This window comes from Oncorhynchus nerka, linkage group LG16, assembly GCF_034236695.1.
Source record: "Oncorhynchus nerka isolate Pitt River linkage group LG16, Oner_Uvic_2.0, whole genome shotgun sequence".
In the NCBI taxonomy this organism is placed as follows: Eukaryota; Metazoa; Chordata; class Actinopteri; order Salmoniformes; family Salmonidae; genus Oncorhynchus; species Oncorhynchus nerka.
Window position 1 is genome coordinate 12,561,917 of NC_088411.1, and position 23,742 is coordinate 12,585,658.

General features: G+C 40.7%; 1 protein-coding gene across 3 annotated transcripts; it reads right to left on the reverse strand.

Moving 5' to 3' along the window:
• Positions 1-1,441: 1,441 nt before the first annotated feature.
• Positions 1,442-18,675, reverse strand: pcgf5b (polycomb group ring finger 5b). Of its 3 annotated transcripts, none has more exons than XM_029684660.2 (9): positions 18,527-18,675; positions 17,100-17,427; positions 13,249-13,345; positions 12,719-12,774; positions 11,258-11,317; positions 10,478-10,620; positions 9,037-9,135; positions 7,579-7,668; positions 1,442-2,709 (listed from the first exon to the last, which is right to left on the reverse strand). In XM_029684660.2, the coding sequence occupies exons 2-9, from the start codon at positions 17,209-17,211 to the stop codon at positions 2,662-2,664; spliced, it is 705 nt and encodes a 234-aa protein (XP_029540520.1). In that variant the 5' UTR covers positions 17,212-17,427; positions 18,527-18,675; the 3' UTR covers positions 1,442-2,661. The 3 variants fall into 3 exon arrangements, with proteins under 3 accessions (XP_029540520.1, XP_029540518.1, XP_029540519.1); XM_029684658.2 differs by having other exon boundaries at positions 10,478-10,623; positions 18,527-18,673; XM_029684659.2 differs by having other exon boundaries at positions 10,478-10,623; positions 18,476-18,673.
• Between the last annotated feature and the right edge of the window lie 5,067 nt (positions 18,676-23,742).

Genomic DNA, 23,742 nt, shown 5'->3' on the forward strand with positions numbered 1-23,742 from the left:
ACCACTGCTGTTTGTCTCTGCTCTTATTCTTTGGTGTTTCGATGAGAGTGAGAAAAAGATGAATGGTATACAGTGCCTTCAAAAAGTATTCATACCCCTTGACTTATTCCAAATGTTGGGTTACAGCCTGAATTCAAAATTGATAAAATTGATATTTTTTTCTCACCCATCTTAACACAATACCCCATAATGACAAAGTGAAAACATATTTTTTGACATTTTAGCAAATGTTCTGAAAATGAAATACAGAAATATCTTGTTTACATAAGTATTTAAACCCCCGAGTCACTACATGTTAGAATCGCCATTGGCAGCGATTACAGCTGTGAGTGAGTCTCTAAGAGCTTTTCACACCTGGATTGTACAATGTGCACATTATTCTTTTCTAAATTCTTCAAGCTCTGCCAAGTTGGTTGTTGATCATTCCAAGACAGCCATTTTCATGTCTTGCCATTTTCAAAAAGATTTAAGTCAACACTGAAACTAGGCCACTCAGCAACATTCAATGTCGTCTTGGTGAGCAACTCCAGTGTATTTGGCCTTGTTTTAGGTTATTGTCCTGCTGAAAGGTGCATTTGTCTCCCAGTGTCTGTTGGAAACCAAACTGTACAAAGTTATCCTCTAGGATTTTGCCTGGGCTTAGCTCTATTCCATTTATTTTACTCCCTAGTCCTTGCCAATGACAAGCATACCTATAACATGATGCAGCCACCACCAAACTTGAAAATATGAAGAGTGGTACTCAGTGATGTGTTGGATTTGCCCCAAACATAATGCCCTGTATTTAGGAAGTAAATTAATTTCTTTGCCCCATTTTTTTGCAGTTTTACTTTAGTGCCTTATTGCAAACAGGATGCAGGTTTTATAGTATTTTTTATTCTGTACATGCTTCCTTCTTTTCACTCTGTCATTTATGTTAGTATAGTCAAGTAACTACAATGTTTTCAGTCATTGAACTCAGTTTTCAGCCATTGAACTCTGTGACTGTTTTAAAGTCACCATTGGCCTTATGGTAAAATCCCTGAGCGGTTTCCTTCCTCTTCGGCAACTGAGTTAGGACGGATGCCTGGATCTTTGTAGTGAATGGGTGTATCGATACACCATCCAAAGTATAATTAATAACTTCAGCATTCTCAAAGGGAAATTCCATGTCTGTTTTTTCCCCCCACATATGCAAATAGGTGCCCTTCTTTGCGAGACATTGGAAAACCTCCCTGGTCTTTGGGGTTAAACCTGTGTTTGAAATGTACTGCTTGACTGAGGGACCTTACAGATAATTGTATGTGTGAGGTACAGAGGTGAGGTAGTCATTCAAAAATCCTGTTAAACACTATTGCAAAGTCCATGCAACGTATGATCTGTCTTGTTATGCACATTTTTAATCCATCATTTATTTAGGCTTGCCATAACAAAGGGGCTGAATACTTATGGACTCAAGACATTTCAGCTTTTCATTTTTTATTAATCAGATTTTTCTTTTCTCGGGGAAAACATAATTCCACTTTGACATTATGTGGTATTGTGTGTAGGCCAGGGACACAACATCTCATTTTAATCTATTTTAAATTCAGGCTGTAACACAAAAACATTTGGAAAAAAGTCAAGGGGTGTGAATACTTTCTGAAGGCACTGTATGTGAAGAGGGAAAAAGCATTTAAAGCACTTGTGTACTGATCCACCATTAGATACAAATGACAAGGGTTATCGGACCCTGTAACGACAGTCTGGGACAGTTTCTATACGGCAACAACAATAAATTAATGTTAAGCCATCCGGTAGGACATACAGCATAGTAGTAAACAGTCTATACAAATCTCTGCTATGTACAAGTCAACAATAATGCCCAATATGTTTACATAGTGCACAAACACACAGCTACACATTTCAGACAGTGTAGGTGATATTCAGCTCCTTCTAACCTTCTTCCGCCAACTCTAGTCTTACAGTACTTGTATTGCTTAATATGCGGTAATAACATCAAAATGGCATGGAATGGAAGAATATAGCTTATTGAGATAGGGATATGGTAGGTATGGTATCCATAGCTTCCTTGTAGTTGGATGTAGACTATATATTGGGGCTGTTGAATTCACTATTCGGGATTTCATATGAAAAGCAGTTTGAATTTCGAAGGGCACCGCACTGAAAGAGGCATGTGGGGAAAGGCACTACCGTAGTTAAAAACAGGAATAAGGGAGGGAGCCATGTAAGACACGAAATCCAGCATAGATAAGGTGGAATATTATGAGCCGTTTGCCAGTGCGCACACCTGTCTGGTAATATCTCTGTTGTGTTGCGTAACAACAGACTACTAGTCATTTCACCTTGTATTATTAGGGACACTTCAATGTGCTGTAGAATTAAAGGGCATGTCTTCACACTTCAGTCAATTACATTTCGGTACTTAAAAAAAAAAGAATCAATATGTCATGATACACAGGCATGCTCTCAAACCCTTGATGCGTTTTTGACAAATGAAACGCAGACAGTGAAACTGAAGGATAACGTAAGAGAACAGAATGAGATTAGAGGCAATCACGGATTACTGCATGCAGATGATAAGAAGATGTGTGGTCCTTGTCTCTTGTGCCAGGCACATCCATTCATTGTGTAGTCTGTCAATGGGCTGTTAGTGCAGGAGTAGTCCCACGTCTCCCTCCGTCAACCAAAGTCTATCCGTGGCCGATATTCTAGTACCATTGGGTAGTCCTGAAAGAGAGAGATGAGATTGATCACCCTTGGACAGAATCCATTACAATGGAGACAGTAATCAGAGACTAAGGAATGTAGATGTTCTAGGATTGTAAGAATACAATATACAGTACACTTACAGGGGAACAAAAACAACACAATCTCTACAGATTGTAGCTTCGTAGCTACAGCAAGATGTTCTGCAGTGAGAGAAGAGCAGGTGAGTGCAGAGCGGTGGGAGTGTGATGAGGAGAGAACACGTCTGATGCCAGAGCAGGTGAAAGTGAAAGACACACTCCACAGACATCACATGCAGCAGCCCTATTTTTAGACAGGCAGGCAGACAGCAGCGGTCGGCAGGAGACACTTATGTACAATCCCAAAGAGAACGGAAATGAGTCGGCCCACACTGACCCAGTTCCTGGTCATTTGGTCCAGGGGAGGACAGGAATTCATTCTTGGCATCACAGAGCTGTCACATATTCTGCACAGATAGAGAATTCCTAAGAGACTAGTCAGATTATCCCTGTCTGGTACAATCAAAGTGGGACGATCTGGCCCAGATGACAAATTTGGTCATGTGAGATCAGTGATACTGTCATCTGATTTTTTTCTTTTTTTAACATGGATCTCTTCACTGGATATAGTTCTTCTAAGCTAAAAGCGCTTTACTGATTCCTTCCTGGGACTCTGTTCTTGGCATCAGAATGTTCTGCATAAGGCCTGAGGACAAGGTTATTTTAAGCTTGCCAAAGCCTGTATTTAATGCAAGCCTAAATTAGGGATGGATCGACATTTACAGAATGGTTACCTGGAGGAAAATGGGGGAGGGTCATGCTTTTTCAATTTCAGTCAAGGGGAGCTTTTATTTTATTTTTAATCTAGTCCAGCAGAGGGTCATGTAATTTGTAATTGATGAAATTCCAATATTTCTCAGTGTTTTAGAATTAGTTGCTTATTAGGCTATACAGTACATTTGGAATGTATTCAGACTCCTTGACTTTTTCCACATTTTGTAACGTTACAGCCTTAATCTAAAATGGAATAAATAGTTTTTTCCTAATCAATCTTCACACAATACCCCATAATGACGAAGCAAAAACAGGTTTTTAGAAATTGCAAATGTATATAAAAACAAGTATTCAGAACCTTTACTCTACTTTGTTGAAGCACATTTGGCAGTGATTACAGCCTCAAGTCTTCTTGGGTATAACAATACAAGCTTGGCACACCTGTATTTGGGGAGTTTCTCCCATTCTTCTTTGCAGATCCTCTCAAGCTCTATCAGCTATTTTCAGGTCTCTCCAGAGATGGTCGATCGGGTTCAAGTCTGGGCTCTGGCTGGGCCACTCAAGGGCATTCAGAGACTTGTCCCGAAGCCACTCCTGCATTGTTTTGGCTGTGTGCTTAGGAGTGCTACAGAGATGGTTATCTTTCTGGAAGGTTCTCCCACCTCCACAGAGGAACTCTGGAGCTCTGTCAGAGTGACCATCAGGTTCTTGGTCACCTCCCTGACCAAGGCCCTTAACTCCCGATTGCTCAGTTTGGCCGGGCGGCCAGCTCTAGGAAGAGTCTTGGTGGTTCCAAACTTCTTCCATTTAAGAATGATTGAGGCCACTGTGTTCTTCCCCAGATCTGTGCCTCGCCACAATTCTGTCCTGGAGCTCTAAGGACAATTCCTTTGATCTCAAGGCTTGGTTTTTGCCTTGACATACACTGTCAACATATATAGACAGGTGTGTGCCTTTCCAAATCATGTTCAATCAATTAAATTTACCACAGGTTGACTCCAATCAAGTTGTAGAAACAGGATGATCCATGGAAACAGGATGCACCTGAGCTCAATTTTGAGTCTTATAGCAAAGGGCCTGAATAAATAAGGTATTTCTGTTTCAAATTTTCAATAGATTTGCAAACATTTCTAAAAAACTGTTTTCGCTTTGTCATTATAGGGTATTGTTTGTAGATTGATGAGGACATGTTTTTAATTAATAATTTTTTAATAAGGCTGTAACGTAACAAAATGTGGGAAAATGTAAGGGATCTGAAAACTTTCCAAATGCACTGTATATGGATGTGTGCCTGATTCCGCCCCTCATCTCTGATTCTCTGCACAATATCAATTGCGTCTATAGGCTATTTAGTGATGTCTCAATCAAATTATCCATAGTCTTTAGGCTATAGGCTATGAAGTGCATGCTCTGAGAAGCCCAGAACAAACTTATATTTCTAAGATAGCTGCTAGGATTGTGTATATAAAACTAGGCTGCATTGCACACTGCAATGGATATTCCAACCCTGCTCTGCTCTTGCTGATCAAACTTTGATAGCTTGCTATTACTATAATTGATTTTTATTTAAAAAAAAATATGTTTCTTGCCCATTATGTATTTATCAGAGCTTGAGTTCAATCAATCAGATTCGAGTAACTTACATTGTGGTGCTGAAACTTGAAGCCGCAGCCGCAGCACAATCTATCGGAAATGGACAGCTCATGGTGCTGAAAGTAGGCAAATTCGAGTAGGCATAATTCATTTCAACCGTCTTCATTTTAATTAGACTTTACTAACAACAAGAGGGCTTTGTGTTGGAGCCTATTTCTTCCTATTGAAGAAATAAGAGGTAGGCCTACCTGTTAGACAGATTAAATTAGGCTACAGGCTGCTATTTCCATAGATTTGTCAGGCAATTCCTCCACCCACTATGCACTCTTTAAATAGCCTCCCTTCGTATCAGTGAAGTTAAAACCAATACTCAAATTAAGAGGGTATGAGAGGGTATGCCATAGGCCCACCTTTTATGAAAGAAAATGGCAAAAAGCACAGGCCTACCTTGTTAGTTTAAGATTAATATATATTTTTTTACAGATCCGATTATATAAAACTATATATATCAGCCCTTTGGTCCGTGATGCTTTATGCTAGAATCAAGCTTTAAAATACCTGGGAAAACCGTGACTCTGATGCATATAGGGATATCATTGTTTCATTTCTTTGACATTCAGAGGCTGACTTTGCTTGGGAAGTAATCCATTTTTGTCACTATCAACTGATTTAGCTATTCACGTTCTGTAAAATAAAATATGTTTAAACCCAGACGTCTTTTACAGAAACACTTGTGACCTCTCGTTGGGTTAAGCCACGGAAGAAGAGTAGCTTAGCAGTTAAAGCTTACGTTTTTTTCTGCATTGGAAGGCCTACTCTGTCTGGGGTGGAAAGGTAGGCCTAACTTTTGAAAGTACCATGCTCAGATTCCTGATTTGCAAACAGGGACAGTTTCGTTACACTGATTTGGCATTGGAGAAATATGATAAGATGATCACATAGGCCCATCTCTCTGTCCATTCTTAGCCGGTAATTTAGTTGATTTGTGTGGTAATAAAAAAAGATTCCGCTAACATGTAAAATTACGTAGAATTGCATGAAATGTTTATTAAAAAAAAGGCATTTTTTTTCTCAGACCTGCAAAACAGATGCTTTACTATAAAAGAGATCTTTCCACCCCTACTCTTGTCCACGGTGGTCCGCAATCCCACAACCTTCTGGCCCATAGCCCTGTGTCCTATCAAAATTCCCATGTTGCCATGTAATGCTTACAAAACTGTTTCTCACTGCATATCTAAGGCTCTGCTATCCACTTTGTTTTAGTTATTCTTTTGGGTAATGGGGAGGGTCACTTTTGATATATATTTTTAGTTTTTAGGGAGGGTTTAGGTAAGATACATTTTGCTGAAGGGGGGAGGGCATCCATTTTAATTTCAAAGAGTTATTATAAATAACATTTCATCTCTTAGCAGAGTATCATTCAAAACAGGGGAATCGATTGAACTATTAAAACTGTACAGTTTATGAGGCCTTAGGTGCGTTGTACTGTGTGTTGAAACCAAACTGGGACAGAAATGGTCTTTGCTGCTGCTAACAGGACGCCTTCATTAGAAGGCCCCTTTATTGAGCCAGTGGTAATGAGCTATGGCTGTGGAAGAGAAGTGTCAGGCAATGAGCCCAGGAACAGGCCCCCTGCTAGGGCAGCTGTCAGGGGCCTTCACTGCTTTCCTCACCTGTCTCCCTGGACCAATACAGCGATTCATTGACCTGACCCCGTGTTGCCGGAGCCCCGATCAGCCCATCCAAAAGCGACAATCATCAGCAATGAAATTAGCAGCCAAGGCACCTGGCCAGCAAAAGTGCTTTTGAGGTCAAGCTGAAGTGTGTTAGTTAGCCTAGCATACTGTGCAAAGGACTTGGGGTGCTTGGTTACGTTTATGCATGGTTGACTGAAGGTCCAGATGTAGCAACCACAACGTGCTTTTTTTTGGGTGAAGTGAACAAAGTGGGTAAATTCTGAATTCATTGAGGAAGAGAGGTAGAAATACACTATGTGCTGTATGTCAACTGCATTTTACCATGAGCTACCAATACCATACTAGCCTTGCAAATGTCTCCAATGGTGTTTCGTACCATTGTAACACAAGGAACCACCAATTTAACTCACCGTACTTTTGATGTGAACCTATAGTACCAGACACATTTTAAAGGTGGCCTGTAAATCAGCTCTATAAACCGTGCCACTGGTACAGTGTAGGCCGTCATTGTGAATAAGACTTTGTTCTTAACTGACTTGTCTCGTTAAATAAAGGTTTAATTTTTTTTAAACTCCTCCTTGCTGTGGCAGATTATACAGTAGAGTGGCTGTGGACTTCAGACGTCTAACCAGCTAATCAGCTTTAAAGCCAAGCAAAGCAGTGACTCACATGGAGACTAGACTCCGGGACCATCATTCAGCAGCCACAGTTTATCCCCATGGCTAGAAAGGTACAGGGCTTAGCATCTTTCAAAACGAGGGGAACAGGGGGTTGGGCATTGATATCATTTGGGGCTTTATACTTACGGTTTCACCGCGAAGTCTCCACCGCGTCATGTAGATGAACTCCATGGTGTGGTCTTTTCCCATGATCTCCCCGTTGCATAGGACGTCTAGCTGTGAGGGGACACGGAGGCTGGTGACTAAGAGGTAGACGGCGGGACATAGTGAGAGTATATGCTGTTTGAGAGGAAGACTGGAGCTAGGACAAATCTTCCTTTCTTATACTGGTCGAACGAACAGAAAAGCTCTGGGGGCCCATGTGCCTGTCATCAATGTCAAAAGGATTTTATTGAATAAATCACTTTTACAGTAACCTTCAAAAAAAGTCATTCCTGAACCTTTTTCATTTCCATATGTACTAGGAAGCTAAGTATTTGTTTCTTGGGTTTCAGGAATGTGTCTGAAAAAGTGCCTCAGGCCTTGAAAAAATGTTTTACTGATTGAAAGTAAGGGGAGATCTGTAAACGAATGGGCGCCACTGCAAGTGCTAGTAGATACCCATGGACTTCCGGTCATTGCGCTAACGCTAGTTATCATTGGCTCGTGAAACAACCTCTAACGTCCTTCATACTGGACAGAGAGACATAAAAATGGAATCCAGGAGTTCATCTGACACTGGGGAAGAAGTTAAAGGGCCTCATTGCCAAAATCCCAAAGTATCCCTTTAATAAGTTAGAAACAACAATACCATGCACCCACTAGTGGTCAAAAGGTTTTTGGCGCTCCAAAAATAATGTACGGTACTGTATTTTGTGGGGTGGAATTACAGTACCATTTGAAATACAGAAATTCTTTCCCGCCCACACTTTCGCACAATGCACCAATATTTACACACAAAAATTCTCGAGGCAAGCCGAAGTTCGGAGCCGAAGTCTACACCCCCTTGTCGATCATTGATCAAGAAAAGGGATTCTTGCATGTTTGTGTTGTGTGTGTTGTCATTCAACGAGAGATGACTCCTTTTCATGCACATTTTCTCACTTGAGAAATATTGCACTAAACATCTCAGTTAGATGTAAAATTGCGTGACTAAGATCTCTTCGGCAAAAACGTCAAAATGAATGACTGATTTCTGGAGTTATCTTAGAATAATTCTGACATTTTTGAGGAAGTATATACTGGCTACGGCATCTCAAGATGGACAAACAGTACGATTGCCGCTTTTTCTCGTTTTTCACGCACAGATATTTTAAAGGAGTATGCAAGCACTTTCGTTCGGCTAGGCGCCAGCCAAACCAAAGCATGCTGAAGCCTTAAGGACAGACTCAGTACAGCAGGGGGCCTGCAAACAAGGCCAGAACGTTTACCCACAACACCAAACACACAGGAGAGACTCTGCGGGAACAGCTACTGTATGTGAGGCCCAAACAAAACTGACATAAAAGGATAAATATTCAATAGCATATATGGCTTAATATCTGTCATACAGTAGATACATACGAAAGGGTATAGAGCACATATACAAAAGCTTAATTTCTTTACCTCATAAGAACTTGGAAGCTTTAACTTCAAGCTGAGAAACTTCTTGATTGTTCCGACTGTCACTCGAGTCGAGCAGCGTATAAATTTCTTCATTAAACCCTAGTGGAGGTTCAGAAGATTACTTTAATGATTCAGGCACATCTCCAATATTTTTTTTTTTTACTTATGTGAAGAGCATGCAAATCCAAACATTCAAACAGCTATTTTAAGGTAATAAATAAATAAATAAATCAATGAATGTGTAAATTAGGAATAGTTTGACACATTTGTACCTTTTGGTGCAGAGAAACTCCTTCTATACACACTAAAAACAATATATAGGACCTTTTCTATGGTCCTATATATAACCTTTATGGAGAATGGTTCTATAAATAACCTTTCTCAGTCTCAAAGGTTCTATAAATAACCTTTCTCAGTCTCAAAGGTTCTATAAATAACCTTTCTCAGTCTCAGTCTTTGTAAAACCATATATGTTTTTTTTTCAATTCTGGTTTAATAGCCATATTATGTTGCTAAAATTCCATAGCTTTTATTATTGTGTTTACTAACAACTTGAATCAGGTTGTGCTAGCTCTGGAACAACTGAGGGTCCCTGAGGAGAGGATTGAGAACGACTGACTTAGTCAACCGTTCTCAATTGACACAAGGCCATATGTGAGTCTTTCACAAGACACCGTCACTGGCCATAGGCATATATAATATGTAATAGAATAACACAGGCATATATAATATGTAATAGAATAACACAACCAATTTATCAACCGGAATGACTCTCACTCACGGTTGCACAAAAAAGAGCTCTGCACAAACCCCACCCCAAAAATAATATAACGAGCCACTGCCCCTACATATTAATTATCACAAAAAGAGGAAATAACCCTTTTTAAAAGTGCAAAGAACAATTGAAGGGTTCCAAGGGTTATTTTGGGTCAGTATGGTTCCACATAGAACCACCACCCTTCCCAAAGAACACTTGAGGAACCCACATTTTTTTGTATATAGTATGCCTCAATTTGAAACCAATTGTGAGCCTTTCCTCTCTCCACATATTCACTGTTCTGCCAACCAATTACGAACAGCAACACCACTGTTGCAACGAGGACCACTATTTTCATGAAAACAACTGCCTAATTAGTGATGGACTGGATTAACACCTGCTGATAGAGGACCGTGTCTGACTGAATGACCTGCTCTCAATGGCAGCCCAGGAAACAAAGGAAAAACCACAGCGTCATCGTCTCTCTATATTCTACCAAACTCACATTCTGCGGTGTTAAGACAGTTAGAGGGACGTAACGGAGTTAGCTTCGTAACACTGTACCTAACCAAATCAGCCTAAAAGAGGGTGAGGAATGAGGTTAGGGAGACAGGGAAGAGGGTGAACGTGGAGGAAAGAGCAGCAGAGAGGCGCTACAGATAGAGCTCTCCCCCCGCGACTTACCCTCACAATGTTCTCTTCCACCAGACTGCTGTTGCGTAGACAATCCAGACAGATGGCTATCTGAGGGTCACTCCTGTGGTAGTCTCCATCTCCACCGTCATCATTCTCGGCATCCAGCCTAGACCTCTTTGATCGGGGGCCATCTTCTGTGACAAAAGAAATGGATAAGCATGTTATACGTATGTGTGTGAACAGGAGCACGCACTGTGCGGACACAAGTTCAGCTTGCTTTTTCTTGAATTTGTTTAAAACTGTGAAAAGACACTTCACAATAAGCATGGGTTTGATTGATCCCGATGTCTTTCGCTTTTCACTTCGAAATGCAAAATCATAAGGTAAGACCTTTGGGACAAATTGTCTATCATCACATTGTCATGGAGATGGCATTTAAGTCTGGCGGACTGAATCCATCCACCTTTAGTCGCCCTGTGGTTTCCATCTGATTTATTCCCCACCTGTATTATACCTCATCAACAGGCTAATCTTGTCGATGCCTTGTAGAGTGTGAGGTCCCTCCTCCTCTTGTTCCTTCTCTCCCTCTCAGCCTCATATGACTCACAGCCACCTACAGTCGTGCGCCACTGCAACAATAGAACCTAAGTCGTACTGTAACTCCTTCTCTCTCTTTGTCGCCTTGCTGATCCGTCTCCCACATACAGCCTCTTTACCTTTCACCTCAATAACCAATCACAGCCCGCCTCTGCACACCCAAGCCCAAGGTTCATTCTGGTCCCCCCTGAGGGTCTTGGTCTTCATGGATACTAAATACAGATCTTTTACCTTCTCCGTTCTCCTTCGACTTTCGACTCCTCCAGAACTCAATCTCCTGCTGTTGTTCCTCTAGTCAATAAGCAAAAACAGAGAAGATATGTATACACAGGGCAGGGCTCTATGATAAAAACAATTACAAGGAGAATATGTGCTCCTAAGTTTAAAAATATATGAGCGCACAAAGAAATTTAGGAGCACAACGAAAAATATTTGGGGTATTAAAGAGGCAATCTGCTGCTGAACGATAACAAAGCTGTCCCTGTCACTGTTTCAGTAAAAGGTTGAGGGATGGGGCTGGAGCAATGACTGTACATATAAATTGACAAAACCGTTGATCACGTGACACCATTCATTCCTATTTGAAGAATCAGTAGCGCATTGAAGCCAATTAAGTTGGTTAAGATGGTGTCTCATGGAGACATAACATGCGCAGTTTGAACTAGTCCAGGAAGTGACGTTGTAGGCTAGCTCAGTTCTGCCACCTCTCAGGATACTTCTTCTATGTGTGATTTTTAAATAATCGGTTCAAGGACATACTGTACATCTGGTGTATTAGAAGCAATTATTGGTACCATGATTGTCTTCAAAAATATATATATATATTTACACGAAGATTGACCATGAAAATTGCCATCTTTTCCATTCACCATAATGGGGATCCTGTTTTCTGCTAACAATGCCTGCAATACCACGGTTGGACTTGATCTACCGTGGCTTCAATGAGAAGGGGTAGTCGTTCTCCCCTGGGATGGAGAAATGTAACAACCCTCAAATTCATAGACAGAGCTATGGATGCAAGGATTATAATTTTAACCATGTTTTGAGGCTATACAGTGTTACTTTGTTTACATTGACTTTGTTTAAAAACAATGGGGGGGGACTTATATTTTGGCTTCTGATGGGGTACAACAGTTGAACTAAGCTCATGTGGCATTTAGAAGTTATACTCTTCAAGAATCAATGGATTTATATAATCCGTTTATGAGTCCAAATATGGATGTACTAACTGCAGTTTGCCCCTTTAATGATATGAATTGCCAGCAATTACAAAATACAGGGTTTAGGAGCACCAGAACAATAGATTTTTAAGATTGAGATATAGCCTACTTTGGGCCTATATGAATCCTAGCTACGTTTGAAGCTCATCTCCCGAAAAAGCTCTCCTTTTTACTTTCTTTCTGTGCCACCACGTGTTTGCGTACTGCTGAGGCTGCGGGACAGCGAAGAAATCATTAATTAATTGTTACCTGGGCAATTTATTTTCTAGGGGCACTAGTGCTCCCAAATAAGAATTCCAGGTAGCACAGCAAAGTATTTATATGCCCCCAAAATGGTAGCACTGTAGAGTCCTGCAGGGCAGGAGTTATATCATTCAAGTCAAATGGAAAACAGCTTGAGTAACTCTTAGGCCTACTATCAAAGGCAAGATTTATATCTGATGTTGGTGGATACTAAAATGACTTCACTCACTTTCTCTCAGCCCAGGCACGAGTTTGAAAATGATTTCCTCTAAAGTGTTGTCCAACCTGGCGATAGAATGAGACGTCAAGGAAGAATAAAATTAAGTATACTTACACACACACACACACACACAACCACAAACCCACACTCACATTCCCAGACATTGCATCTGTGGGCTGGGTAGCTGGGTGGCTGAGCACTGGGTGAGGTCTTCAGCTGAGACCTTGGCTCCAGAATGGTGTCCAGCTGTTGCCTGGATCTCACCGCAGCCAAGCTCAAGTTCACTCTATCCTCCCCCAGCCCAGCCCAGCCCACACCAGCCTTACAATCTCACAAGTCAAGTAGACAACTGAAGAAAAACTGCCAAAATCCGGCTAGGGCCAGTTCAGAAGCGCAAAGGCCAGCATGTTTATACTTTACTGATGGTTTTGATAAATTCATCTATTCAGTAGTAGACATTACGATCCTGTGATTCTCAAAAGGAAAACATAAATGCAGATAAGATTCTGCTGTCAAAGATGTCAAATTAGGTGTATTACCTTAACATCTCCAGAGGGTTGGTTTCGTGGACTTGAATGCCACATTTGGGGCAGTCGTTGCTGTCTTCAAAGTGTTGGACGATGCAGCTTTTACAAACTGTTAACAGAATAAAAGGAGATCGAGACAAAGACAAGTTGACCATCTCAAAAAGCGGACCTAAAGTAAATATGGATTTTTTTTTACCACATCATTCCGGTGTTAAATAAATGCCACGATGACGGCATATTCTCTTTCCTTGTCCTTTTCTCTCAGGTAATCTCCACATTAAAATGATTCTCAATTGAAAGTAAAGTTTAAAACCCAAAAAGGAATAGCACTCTTAACATCCCATCTCTACCGTTTCAGCTGGATAAACAGCAGAGTGTCTGTTGAGCCTTGAAACATGACTAAAAACTCGGGCTTGCAGTTGAAATTCAAACTGCGGACCGGGCAGGGAGATAAGGAAATAGTGGGTATAGCCTGGCCAGTTCTATCACACACATTGATCACACAGCCAAGGTCAGCTGCAGCCAATACCACAGAGCGCACACACACACACACACACACACACACACGTGCATGTACACAGACTGTATGTGCAATAAGGCACACGGACACACGTACACCATCTATGAGGTGGTACACGATGTACGGTCTGATCGTTCTTTTAAGAACACAAACCGATTCCATACAATACTGACCTGAGGATTAAGCCGACGTCCCACAACGGGATGTCGTCAAATCGTCAGATAAAGACACAGATCAACAATATCTGCGGAAATACAGGGCACAGTCTCCCCTCCTAGCAATTGCCATTGTCAACACGACGCATATACTCTATGCACGTGTGCACTATGCACCGACCTTATAGCCTACATAACAATCCTCGCAAACGTACAGTAGTGAGCTGCTGTCATACTCAAGCAACCATGACTGCCAAGGGAAACGATATGTCAGGACAGCAGCTTACATGTTCTTTCAATAGCCCGCACCACCTAACTGCGCATGACACACATGAGACTGACCTCACTCTGCACAGTAGTGTGTAATAGTGGCAGATGTTCTCTTCAGACGTTTCCTATAGGTATACATGTAATTGCATGTAATTCACATGTAATTGCATTCTGAATTACTGTACTTTATACATAGACTTGGAACCACGGGCCTCTTTAATAATGGAACACTAGTGACTTTGATCATGTTTAAATAATGTTTACATGCTGCTTTACTCATGAAATCATGTACAGTTGAAGTCGGATGTTTACATACACTTAGGTTGGAGTCTTTAATACTTGTTTTTCAACCACTCCATATATTTCTTGTTAACAAACTATATTTTTGGCAAGTTGGTTAGGACATCTACTGTGTGCATGACACATGTAATTTTTCCAACAATTGTTTACAGACAGATTATTTCACTTATAATTCACTGTATCACAATTTCAGTGGGTCAGAAGTTAACATACACTAAGTTGTCTGTGCCTTTAAACTGCTTGGAAAATCCCAGAAAATTATGTAATGGCTTTAGAAGCTTCTGATAGGCTAATTGACATCATTTGAGTCAATTGGAGGTGTAACTGTGGATGTATTTCAAGCCGTCATATGGCTCATCTGTCTCCTAAAGATGAACGTACTTAGGTGCGAAAAGTGCAAATCAATCCCAGAACAACAGCTAAGGACCTTGTGAAGATGTTGGAAGAAACAGGTGCAAAAGTATCTATATCCACATAACCTGAAATGCCGCTCAGCAAGGAAGAAGCAACTGCTCCAAAACCACCATAAAAAAGCCAGACTACGGTTTGCAACTGTACATGGGGACAAAGACCGTACTTTTTGGAGAAATGTCCTCTGGTCTGATGAAACAAAAATAGAACGGTTTGGCCATAATGACCATCATTATGTTTGGAGGAAAAAGGGGGAGGCTTGCAAGCCAAAGAACACCATCCCAACCGTGAAGCATGGCGGTGGCAGCATCAGGTTGTGGGGGTGCTTTGCTGCAGGAGGGACTGGTGCACTTCACAAAATATATGGCATCATGAAGCAGGAAAATTATGTGGATATATTGAAGCAACATCTCAAGACATCAGTCAGGAAGTTAAAGTTTGGTCGAAAATGGGTCTTCCAAAGATGTGGAAAAATAGCTTAAGGAAAACAAAGCCAAGGTATTTGAGTGGCCATCACAAAGCCCTGATCTAAATCCTATAGGAAATATGTGGGCAGAACTGAAAAAGCATGTGCGAGCAAGGTGGCCTACAAACCTGACTCAGTTACATCAGCTCTGTCAGGAGGAATGGACCAAAATTCACCCAACTTATTGTGGGAAGCTTGTGGAAGGCTACCCGAAACATTTGACCCAGGATAAACAATTTAAAGGCAATGCTACCAAATACTAATTGAGTGTATGTAAACTTCTGACCCACCGGGAATGTGATGAAAGAAAAAAATGCTGAAATAAATCAATCTCTCTTCTATTATTCTGACATTCACATTCTTAAAATAAAGTGGTGATCCTAACTGACATAAGACAGGGATTTTTTACTCTGATTAAATGTCAGGAATTGTTTAAAACTGAGTTTAAATGTATTTGGCTAAGGTGTATGTAAACTTCCAATTTCAACTGTATATACTGTATTCTATTCTGCTGTATTTTAGTCAATGCCACTCCGACATTGCTCAATCTAATATTTATATATTTCTTAATTCCATTATTTTACTTTTAGATTTGTGTGGATTGTTGTGAATCGTTTTTAGATACTACTGCACTGTTAGATACTACTGCAATGTTGGAGCTAGGAACACAAGCATTTCGCCACACCCGCAATGACATCTGCTCAATGTGTGTATGTGACCGGTACAATTTGATTTGATTTATAGTAGATGTTACAACAAAAACAGTCTAGACTGATGTCAAATATATATTTAGCTGGAGATCTCTGAAATTCACTGGCATACACACTGAAAGAGATCATGCAACAGCAAAAGCGTACTGTACTAGGCAGCAGCTGATATTTTTCATTATTGAGATTATGGCTAGGGGTCAATACAGCTTATATGACTGTAAAGAAGTGACTTTGCCCTCAAAACAAACAAATGCATTGGACACAAACAGCTTATCCTGTGTGGAGGATATTTGTTGTCATGGTGACTGAACCCACAGATGACTGTGTTTTACCCTGATCACTTGAGATGTGTCATTCATGGGAGCGAGATCTGCCGTTCTCCTCCAATAAAACACTCAGTTCAGATGGAGAGGGCAGAAATGAGAGAAGGATGCCATGTAATATGATCTGTAAATCATGCAGGATATGACATCGATGAGATCAACAGAGGGCTTTTTAAAAATGCATTGCTGTGACTGTGCAAGGCTGTGGCGTAAAACAACAAATAGGACAGCCAATTGATTCTGTGAGCTCTGAATTCCAGCTACTCTGGCACTTTTTAGTGGTGCAATAGATGCCGTAAAGATTTCCTTAGGATATTTCTGCATAAAATCATTGTTAGATATCATTTCTAGTAAGGGAAGTTAGGTATAACGCATATATATTAGGCAGAACTAAATAGAAATCATACAAATATGCATAGTGAAAATGTGTTTGTTTTTCTGGTATAGCCAGCTCCCATTTCCCACAGGCCTTACATTACACGATGTCACATTACATGATGTCATTATGAATGAGGCACCTGAGAGAGAGAGAGAGAGAGAGAGAGAGATTGAGTGAGGGAGAGAGATTGAGTGAGTGAGGGAGAGAGATTGAGTGAGTGAGGGAGAGAGAGAGAGATTGAGTGAGTGAGGGAGAGAGAGAGATTGAGTGAGAGTGAGTGAGCGTGAGAAAGTGAGAGAGAGCGAAAGAGAGAACAAGGGGGGGCTTACAGGTGTGCAGGCACTCAGTCACCGTGGTGGGCTTGATCAGGTATCCTTTACATACGTAGCATGTGATAAAGTGGTTGAAATCCTTGACCAGGTGCTTTCTCGGCGAGGTCATCTTGGACCAGAGCAGGAGTGTTGATGGATGAGAGTGCTGTGTATTTGGGGGAAAGGAATGATGGCAGATGGGGGCTGGAGGTCAGAGTTCACAGGATTTTCTGAAATGCTCCACACTTCTGGGTTTTCCCCTTCAGTCGCTTCATCTTAAATCAGGCTTCCCCTCCAGGGAGATATCAAGTGTGCTGCATTTTCATCTCTGTGGTGCTGTGGGTGTCTGTGAATGAAAGTAGAAAACAGCGTTGTTTGGGTATTTCCCAGGTTACGTGCTTGATATTTGAAAATGTGTGACCACAAATTCAAATGCAAATTGCAAAGTTGTATTATTTCATGAAATAGAATACATTTGACCAAAACAAATATCATGGATAAGCTACAGGCAGTGCTTGACTTGGACAGGAGCTGACCGGAGCTAAGTACCGGCACCTCAAATGTTCTACTGCTTGAGCTCATGTTCCTCTTATAGAATATTATCTCAAAAGTCTTGTGGAGCTCCTGCACCTAAATATGAACAGTACCGACACCTATTTCATTACAAGTCAAGGCTACAGGTGCATGTAACGTTTCACCTTTATGCCCCGCCCCCTTTATGCTTTTTTAAAATCGAAAGCAACTTCAGTTCCTTCCAAAGATTGTTATGACATAAGTGTATAACCCCTTCATTGTCACAGTAATATAATTGAAATAGTATTTTCAAATCCAAAGTTTGGAGAAAGGCTACTTCGGTTCGCCAACTCAAGCAGAACGACACAGAAAATCGAGATCTCTGCTTTCGCTATTAGCTAGCTATGGTCATTATGCTGTTGCATGATCCCAGAGTTCAATACCAGGTAAACCTATGACTAATATATTCTGAGAAGAAATGTCATATGATATAATTGTCACAAATTTGATTGCTGAAAAATCCTCAATTGGCAGTAAGGAAATCGAGGATGGTCCCCTTTACAGTGACAAAATTGGGGCTTATGTCCCTCATCATCACCAGGAAACCATACGCGTCATTCTGTCAACCACGGTATTGCGCGAATTACATTATGGTGAGTTTATCATACCCGGAAAAACTGACTTAAGATTCAGCCTAACTGTGTGGACCGTACAAAGATAATTCAATCACTAAGATAATAAATAAACTAGCGCCACGGCACATATTTGACTATGACCAAAAAGCACATGTCTAGAACTTGATAGCCCGTATGACACATGATCGCATTCCCAACCCACCCCAAACTTTACTATCACAGCACCTACGGAAAAAAGATACGCACAAGCATCGTTTTCTCGGCTTCTGAGTAGCGAGTAGTAAACGCATCTCTTACATTCCAGTTCAAGGCTCCATGGTCGAGATGGTGTGATCTTATCCGACAATTCTATCTATATACGCTGTATGATGTGGGCGCCGATGTTACATTAATGTAGGCTAGCACTGAATACGGAACTGGTTTCAGAATAGATGATAGGAAAGGAGCGGAGGAGGATCCAGCGCTTGTTTACGCATTGCTGCTTTATTCATTCCACGGCAGATACCCTCTGATTGGACACAAACTAGGGCGCAGCCTTCAATTACCAACTACTCTAGTCCAGTAAAGCGTAGTCTATATAATATGATAAACACAAGGCTCCTGAAACCTGTTCATCAACCCGAGCAGAGGCATGGTATTGATTGATGGACTTGTGGGCCTATAGATCTGAAGTAGCCTGGGCTACCTAGCCTATAAACATTAAAACAGTATTCACCAACATATAAAACAGATTTAGCCTACATATCCACTTGTCTTCATAGCTTCATATAGTGTTAGTGTTGATAAGTAGTCTGATATGACCATGTTATTACATCGTTTTAGTCCACTAGATATAAAATAGGACTGGCCAGTATCCAGTTATTCAACATATGTCAAAATAAAAACATTTAATTTGCTATATTTCAGGAGTAACTCTTATTCCTAGTGAATTCATTTTTGTAGGTATCAATAAATAAGTTGATATGTGTCAGCCACCTTTCAGCCCTTTATGAAAATAAGAATTTGTTCTTAACTGACTTGACTAGTTAAATAAAGCTAAAATATATATATATATATATATATATTTTTAATGTCTTAATTGAAAGGACATGCTCGCCATTCTGTCTAGGGGTGTGTTAGGCTACATGTGGGCGGATCATGCCTTCTTAAGGAACCCAACACAACTGCTGAGGTTGGAAACAGAGATATAATTACTCGCTAGCAGCTGTGCTAAGGGCACATTTCATATGCTAGAACTCACATTTCTTTATCCCTTTAACCTTATTCTCAACCGTCTGATAGTGCATGTTTTGACGATGGACTTAGAAGTGGATATGAAAAAAAAAATCTTCACTTGAACTTGGTCAACTCCCCCAGCTTTCCTGCATCAATTAACATCATGTGGATCCTTTTGGGTTGTTGCAGTTCAGTGCTGTGGCACTCTTAACTTTGCCCACTCAGAGGGCTGTAAGAAAACTCACAATCAGTCACCAAAGATATGGGATAAAATGCAGGAATGCAGTTGGTGAGGTATTAACATGACACCATTCCTGTTAGTAGAGACCTTGGAAAAGTAGGAATATGAAAATAAATAGCTTAAATGTAAACAGCAAGAATTTTGGAAAGATGTGCTCCAACCAGGTGGTTGATATGTCAGCAAAAAGTACAGTGAACTAAGAATATGGTATGCGGGTGTGTAAGGCAGTGGTGGTCGGTGCCGTTTAAGAGGGAGGATGATTCTTTTTTTTCATGAGCATGGCCTTATTTCTATTACAGTATATTGGATGACTGGCATTCATATTCACCCAGTTCAATGTAACAGAGATAGGTTTAGGCTACTACATGATACTCAAATATTCCCTATACCCATCATGAGGTTGCTACAACCTAGCCTATGATCGGAGGTTTACAACATAGGTGCACACAGGTCGAAGAGAAAGATTTGAGGTGACGGACAGCGACACTTTCCATATCGCCTTGCACACTCTTGCATGCATCTAGCTGATCTAGAGTGTAATCTTTAGTCCAACAGTTGCAAACAAGAATTTCTATTGGACAAATTCAGGCATGTTTATCCCGGTTCATTCAATTTGCTTCCGTTTTTCAACAAAATCGGCTAAATAAATACAGCCCTGATCACACGTAAACACAGTTCACTTTCATAGCAGCCTCATTGTATTCCTTCTCGCATTTATGCGCTCACCTCCTCTCACCATTTCCCTTCGCTTGTGGACTTCAATGCACAACACATTAGCTGTATATGACCAGGTCGAAAACAAACTTTCCAAGCCAAACCATATCATAACTGCTACACACAGCCTACATCGTTGTCACCATATTACCTAAAGTAACATCATAGTCAACATAGCTAATATAACTAACTTGTTAGTAAACCCGCTACAATCATGCAGTAACGTTACAGTGTACATTCAATAAGCAGTTTAGTACTTAAAACGGCGAGCCCAAGTGGCAATACATTTGTAAAACCAAAAGCTTATCTTGACTTGGAAGAGTTCCAGTGTTGTGTTGTATAATAATCCCTCTGTTTGAGCATGGTGGTTGAGTAGGCTAAGCTAGCTAGCTAAGTAAGTGAAATTGAAAGTGATAAGAATTATGAAATCTCTCTCTCTGTCACTCTCTTGCTTCTCTTTCCTTTTGGAAGAAATTAATTTGTTCAAAACTGTTCAACTATTGTCTTTCTCTCTCTTTGAGTCAATTACTCACCACATGTTATACACTGCAGTGCTAGCTAGCTATAGCTTATCAAATAAAATCAAAGTTTAATTATCACGTGCTCCGAATACAACAGGTGTAGACCTTACAGTGAAATGCTTACTTACAGGCTCTAACCAATGGTGCGGGGAAAAAGGTATGTGTGTGTGTGTGTGTGTGTGTGTGTGTGTGTGTGTGTGTGTGTGTGTGTGTGTGTGTGTGTGTGTGTGTGTGTGTGTGTGTGTGTGTGTGTGTGTGTAGGTAAGTAATGAAATAAAACAACAGTAGAAAGACATTTGAAAAAAGAATAGCAAGGCTATATACAGACACCTGTTAGTCAGGCTTATTGAGGTAGTATGTACATGAATGTATAGTTAAAGTGACTATGCATATAAGATAAACAGAGAGTAGCAGCAGCGTAAAAGAGGGGTTGGGGGGGCACACAAGACTTGGGACTCCGGTACCGCTTGCCATGCGGTAGTAGAGAGAACAGTCTATGACTGGGGTAGCTGGGGTCTTTGACCATTTTTAGGGCCTTCCTCTGACACCGCCTGGTGTAGAGGTCCTGGATGGCAGCCAGCTTTGCCCCAGTGATGTACTGGGCCGTACGCACTACCCTCTCAAGTGCCTTGCAGTCGGAGGCCGGGCAATTGCCGTATCAGGCAGTGATGCAACCAGTCAGGATGCTCTCGATGTTCCAGCTGTAGAACATTTTGAGGATCTCAGGACCCATGCAAAATCTTTTTGGTTTCCTGAGGGGGAATAGGCTTTGTCGTGCCCTCTTCACGACAGTCTTGGTGTGTTTGGACCAATCTAGTTTGTTGTTGATGTGGACACCAAGGAATTTGAAGCTCTCAACCTGCTCCACTACAGCCCCGTCGATTAGAATGGGGATGTGTTCGGTCCTCCTTTTCCTGTAGTCCACAATCATCTCCTTTGTCTTGATTACGTTGAGGGAGAGGTTGTTGTCCTTGCACCACAAGGTCAGGTCTCTGACCTCCTCCCTATTGGCTGTCTCATCGTTGTCGGTGATCAGGCCTACCACCTACAGATTTTGTTTTAAAATCTTCTTCTTTTTTCATGAGTCCTCGTGATAGTCTGAGAGGAGGAAAGATTTGCAAGGAGGTAGAACTTGACCCCTGACCAGCACATCATTCAGTAGCACTGGTCTCTGACCTTTGACTTTTTATTTATGGTTCTATTGTACTTTACAACACTCCTGATCCAAAAGTATGCCAACCATGCCAGAGATAGGATTGCCACTTCACCTAAATTTGAATGAACATTACCTCATGATAAATGTCTGGACAATGTGGGACTTTTCATTTCTGAAAACTCAGATGAAAACCTTTTTCAATGGAGATTCTCTATTTGAAGTGCTTGTTAGTCCACGTCGAGTAGGCTTCATCTAGGTCTAAGAAACAAGGCCTGTACATTCTAAATACCATTATCACTATGATGTACCTGTTTAAGCTGGAAGACAGAGCACTGTTATCTTTTATTTAAAAATGATTAAATTCCCTAAAGAGGGGAAGATTTTACAGCTGCACAATTTTTTTACTATAAATAATTTTACCTGCAGTCTCAGAGCAAGAGATCTAACTAACCTGGATAAATAAAGGGTGAATAAAGAAAATTAGCTTTTTTTTTTTTTTACAGCTTTAGTTACCTTTTTGTCATCATGAGAGGCTGGATCGGGGTTTTTGTTTCTGTTCGGCTGCTTGCTCGTATTCTATTCATGCTGTGGCTCATGAATTTTACAACTTGACAACATGAAAATATGTTATTCACTTGTATGTTGTCCTGAAACTGTATCTCAGTCCTTGTGTACATAGATGTCCTGTCATCCTTTTATGTTGATAGCTCACTCCCACCCTGTTCATTTCTTCAGCTACCTTCAGATTAAATTCCTCAAAGATATGTTTCTTCAAGTCCTTTTTTTGCTGTAACAAAAACAGTATGTCACTGCGTTTAAAAAGTGAATTAAATAATTAAATAATTAAAAAAAGATTGAAGGTAGTGTGAGAAATGCTAAAAATAGAACAACATGCCTCATAAAATGTTATCCTATGATACCACGGTATACCACGGTATGAACTAAGCTGAGGATGGAGGTAAGCAGGAGTGACGTATATCACGGTTGTTCTAGCGTGAGAGATACAGTGATGAGGGAGGGATGTGATTGGGTGGAGGTATCAGACAAGTTGTAAAGCAGTGTTTTAAAGAGGGCCAACCTCCCCGCAGGAGTAAGATATTGACCTGAGCACAAGAGATCCAACCCCCCTCACCTGTCAATATTGGGTAGAGACCCTGGTATGGACGACTAGAGGCCATGGATCCTGCCACTGCAGACAATGTAAATATACTGTATTCATATATCCTCATATATGCTGTTGAATAATCAAACAACTTTGACAATAACGATGTGCAATGTTGGTTTTGATACAATGATAAATTATGTAAAGGTGCTCAACAGTAGCCATGCAGGGTTTGGTATACACATGCATTTGGCCACTTAAGAATATCTACTGTATTCCAACTGTAATAAAAGATTGATACTGATCATATCCATGGTACTCATTGAAAGCATGTTGAACTTTAACCTTTTGGATGTTTTAATACATGCTTTTCAGTGTTTTGTTGGTCTTTGTTTTTTTCTAGCTTGGTGAAATATTATGGTAAAAGCGGCAATCAGCCTGGTTCCACCAGGCTAGTTTTTTTCATCATCCTGTGTGCAATTAAACTACAAAATAGTGCAGATATTTCTTAAGTTCCATTTGTTTTGAAATAATGTGCTTTGTGAAACAAGCAGGAGTTTGAAA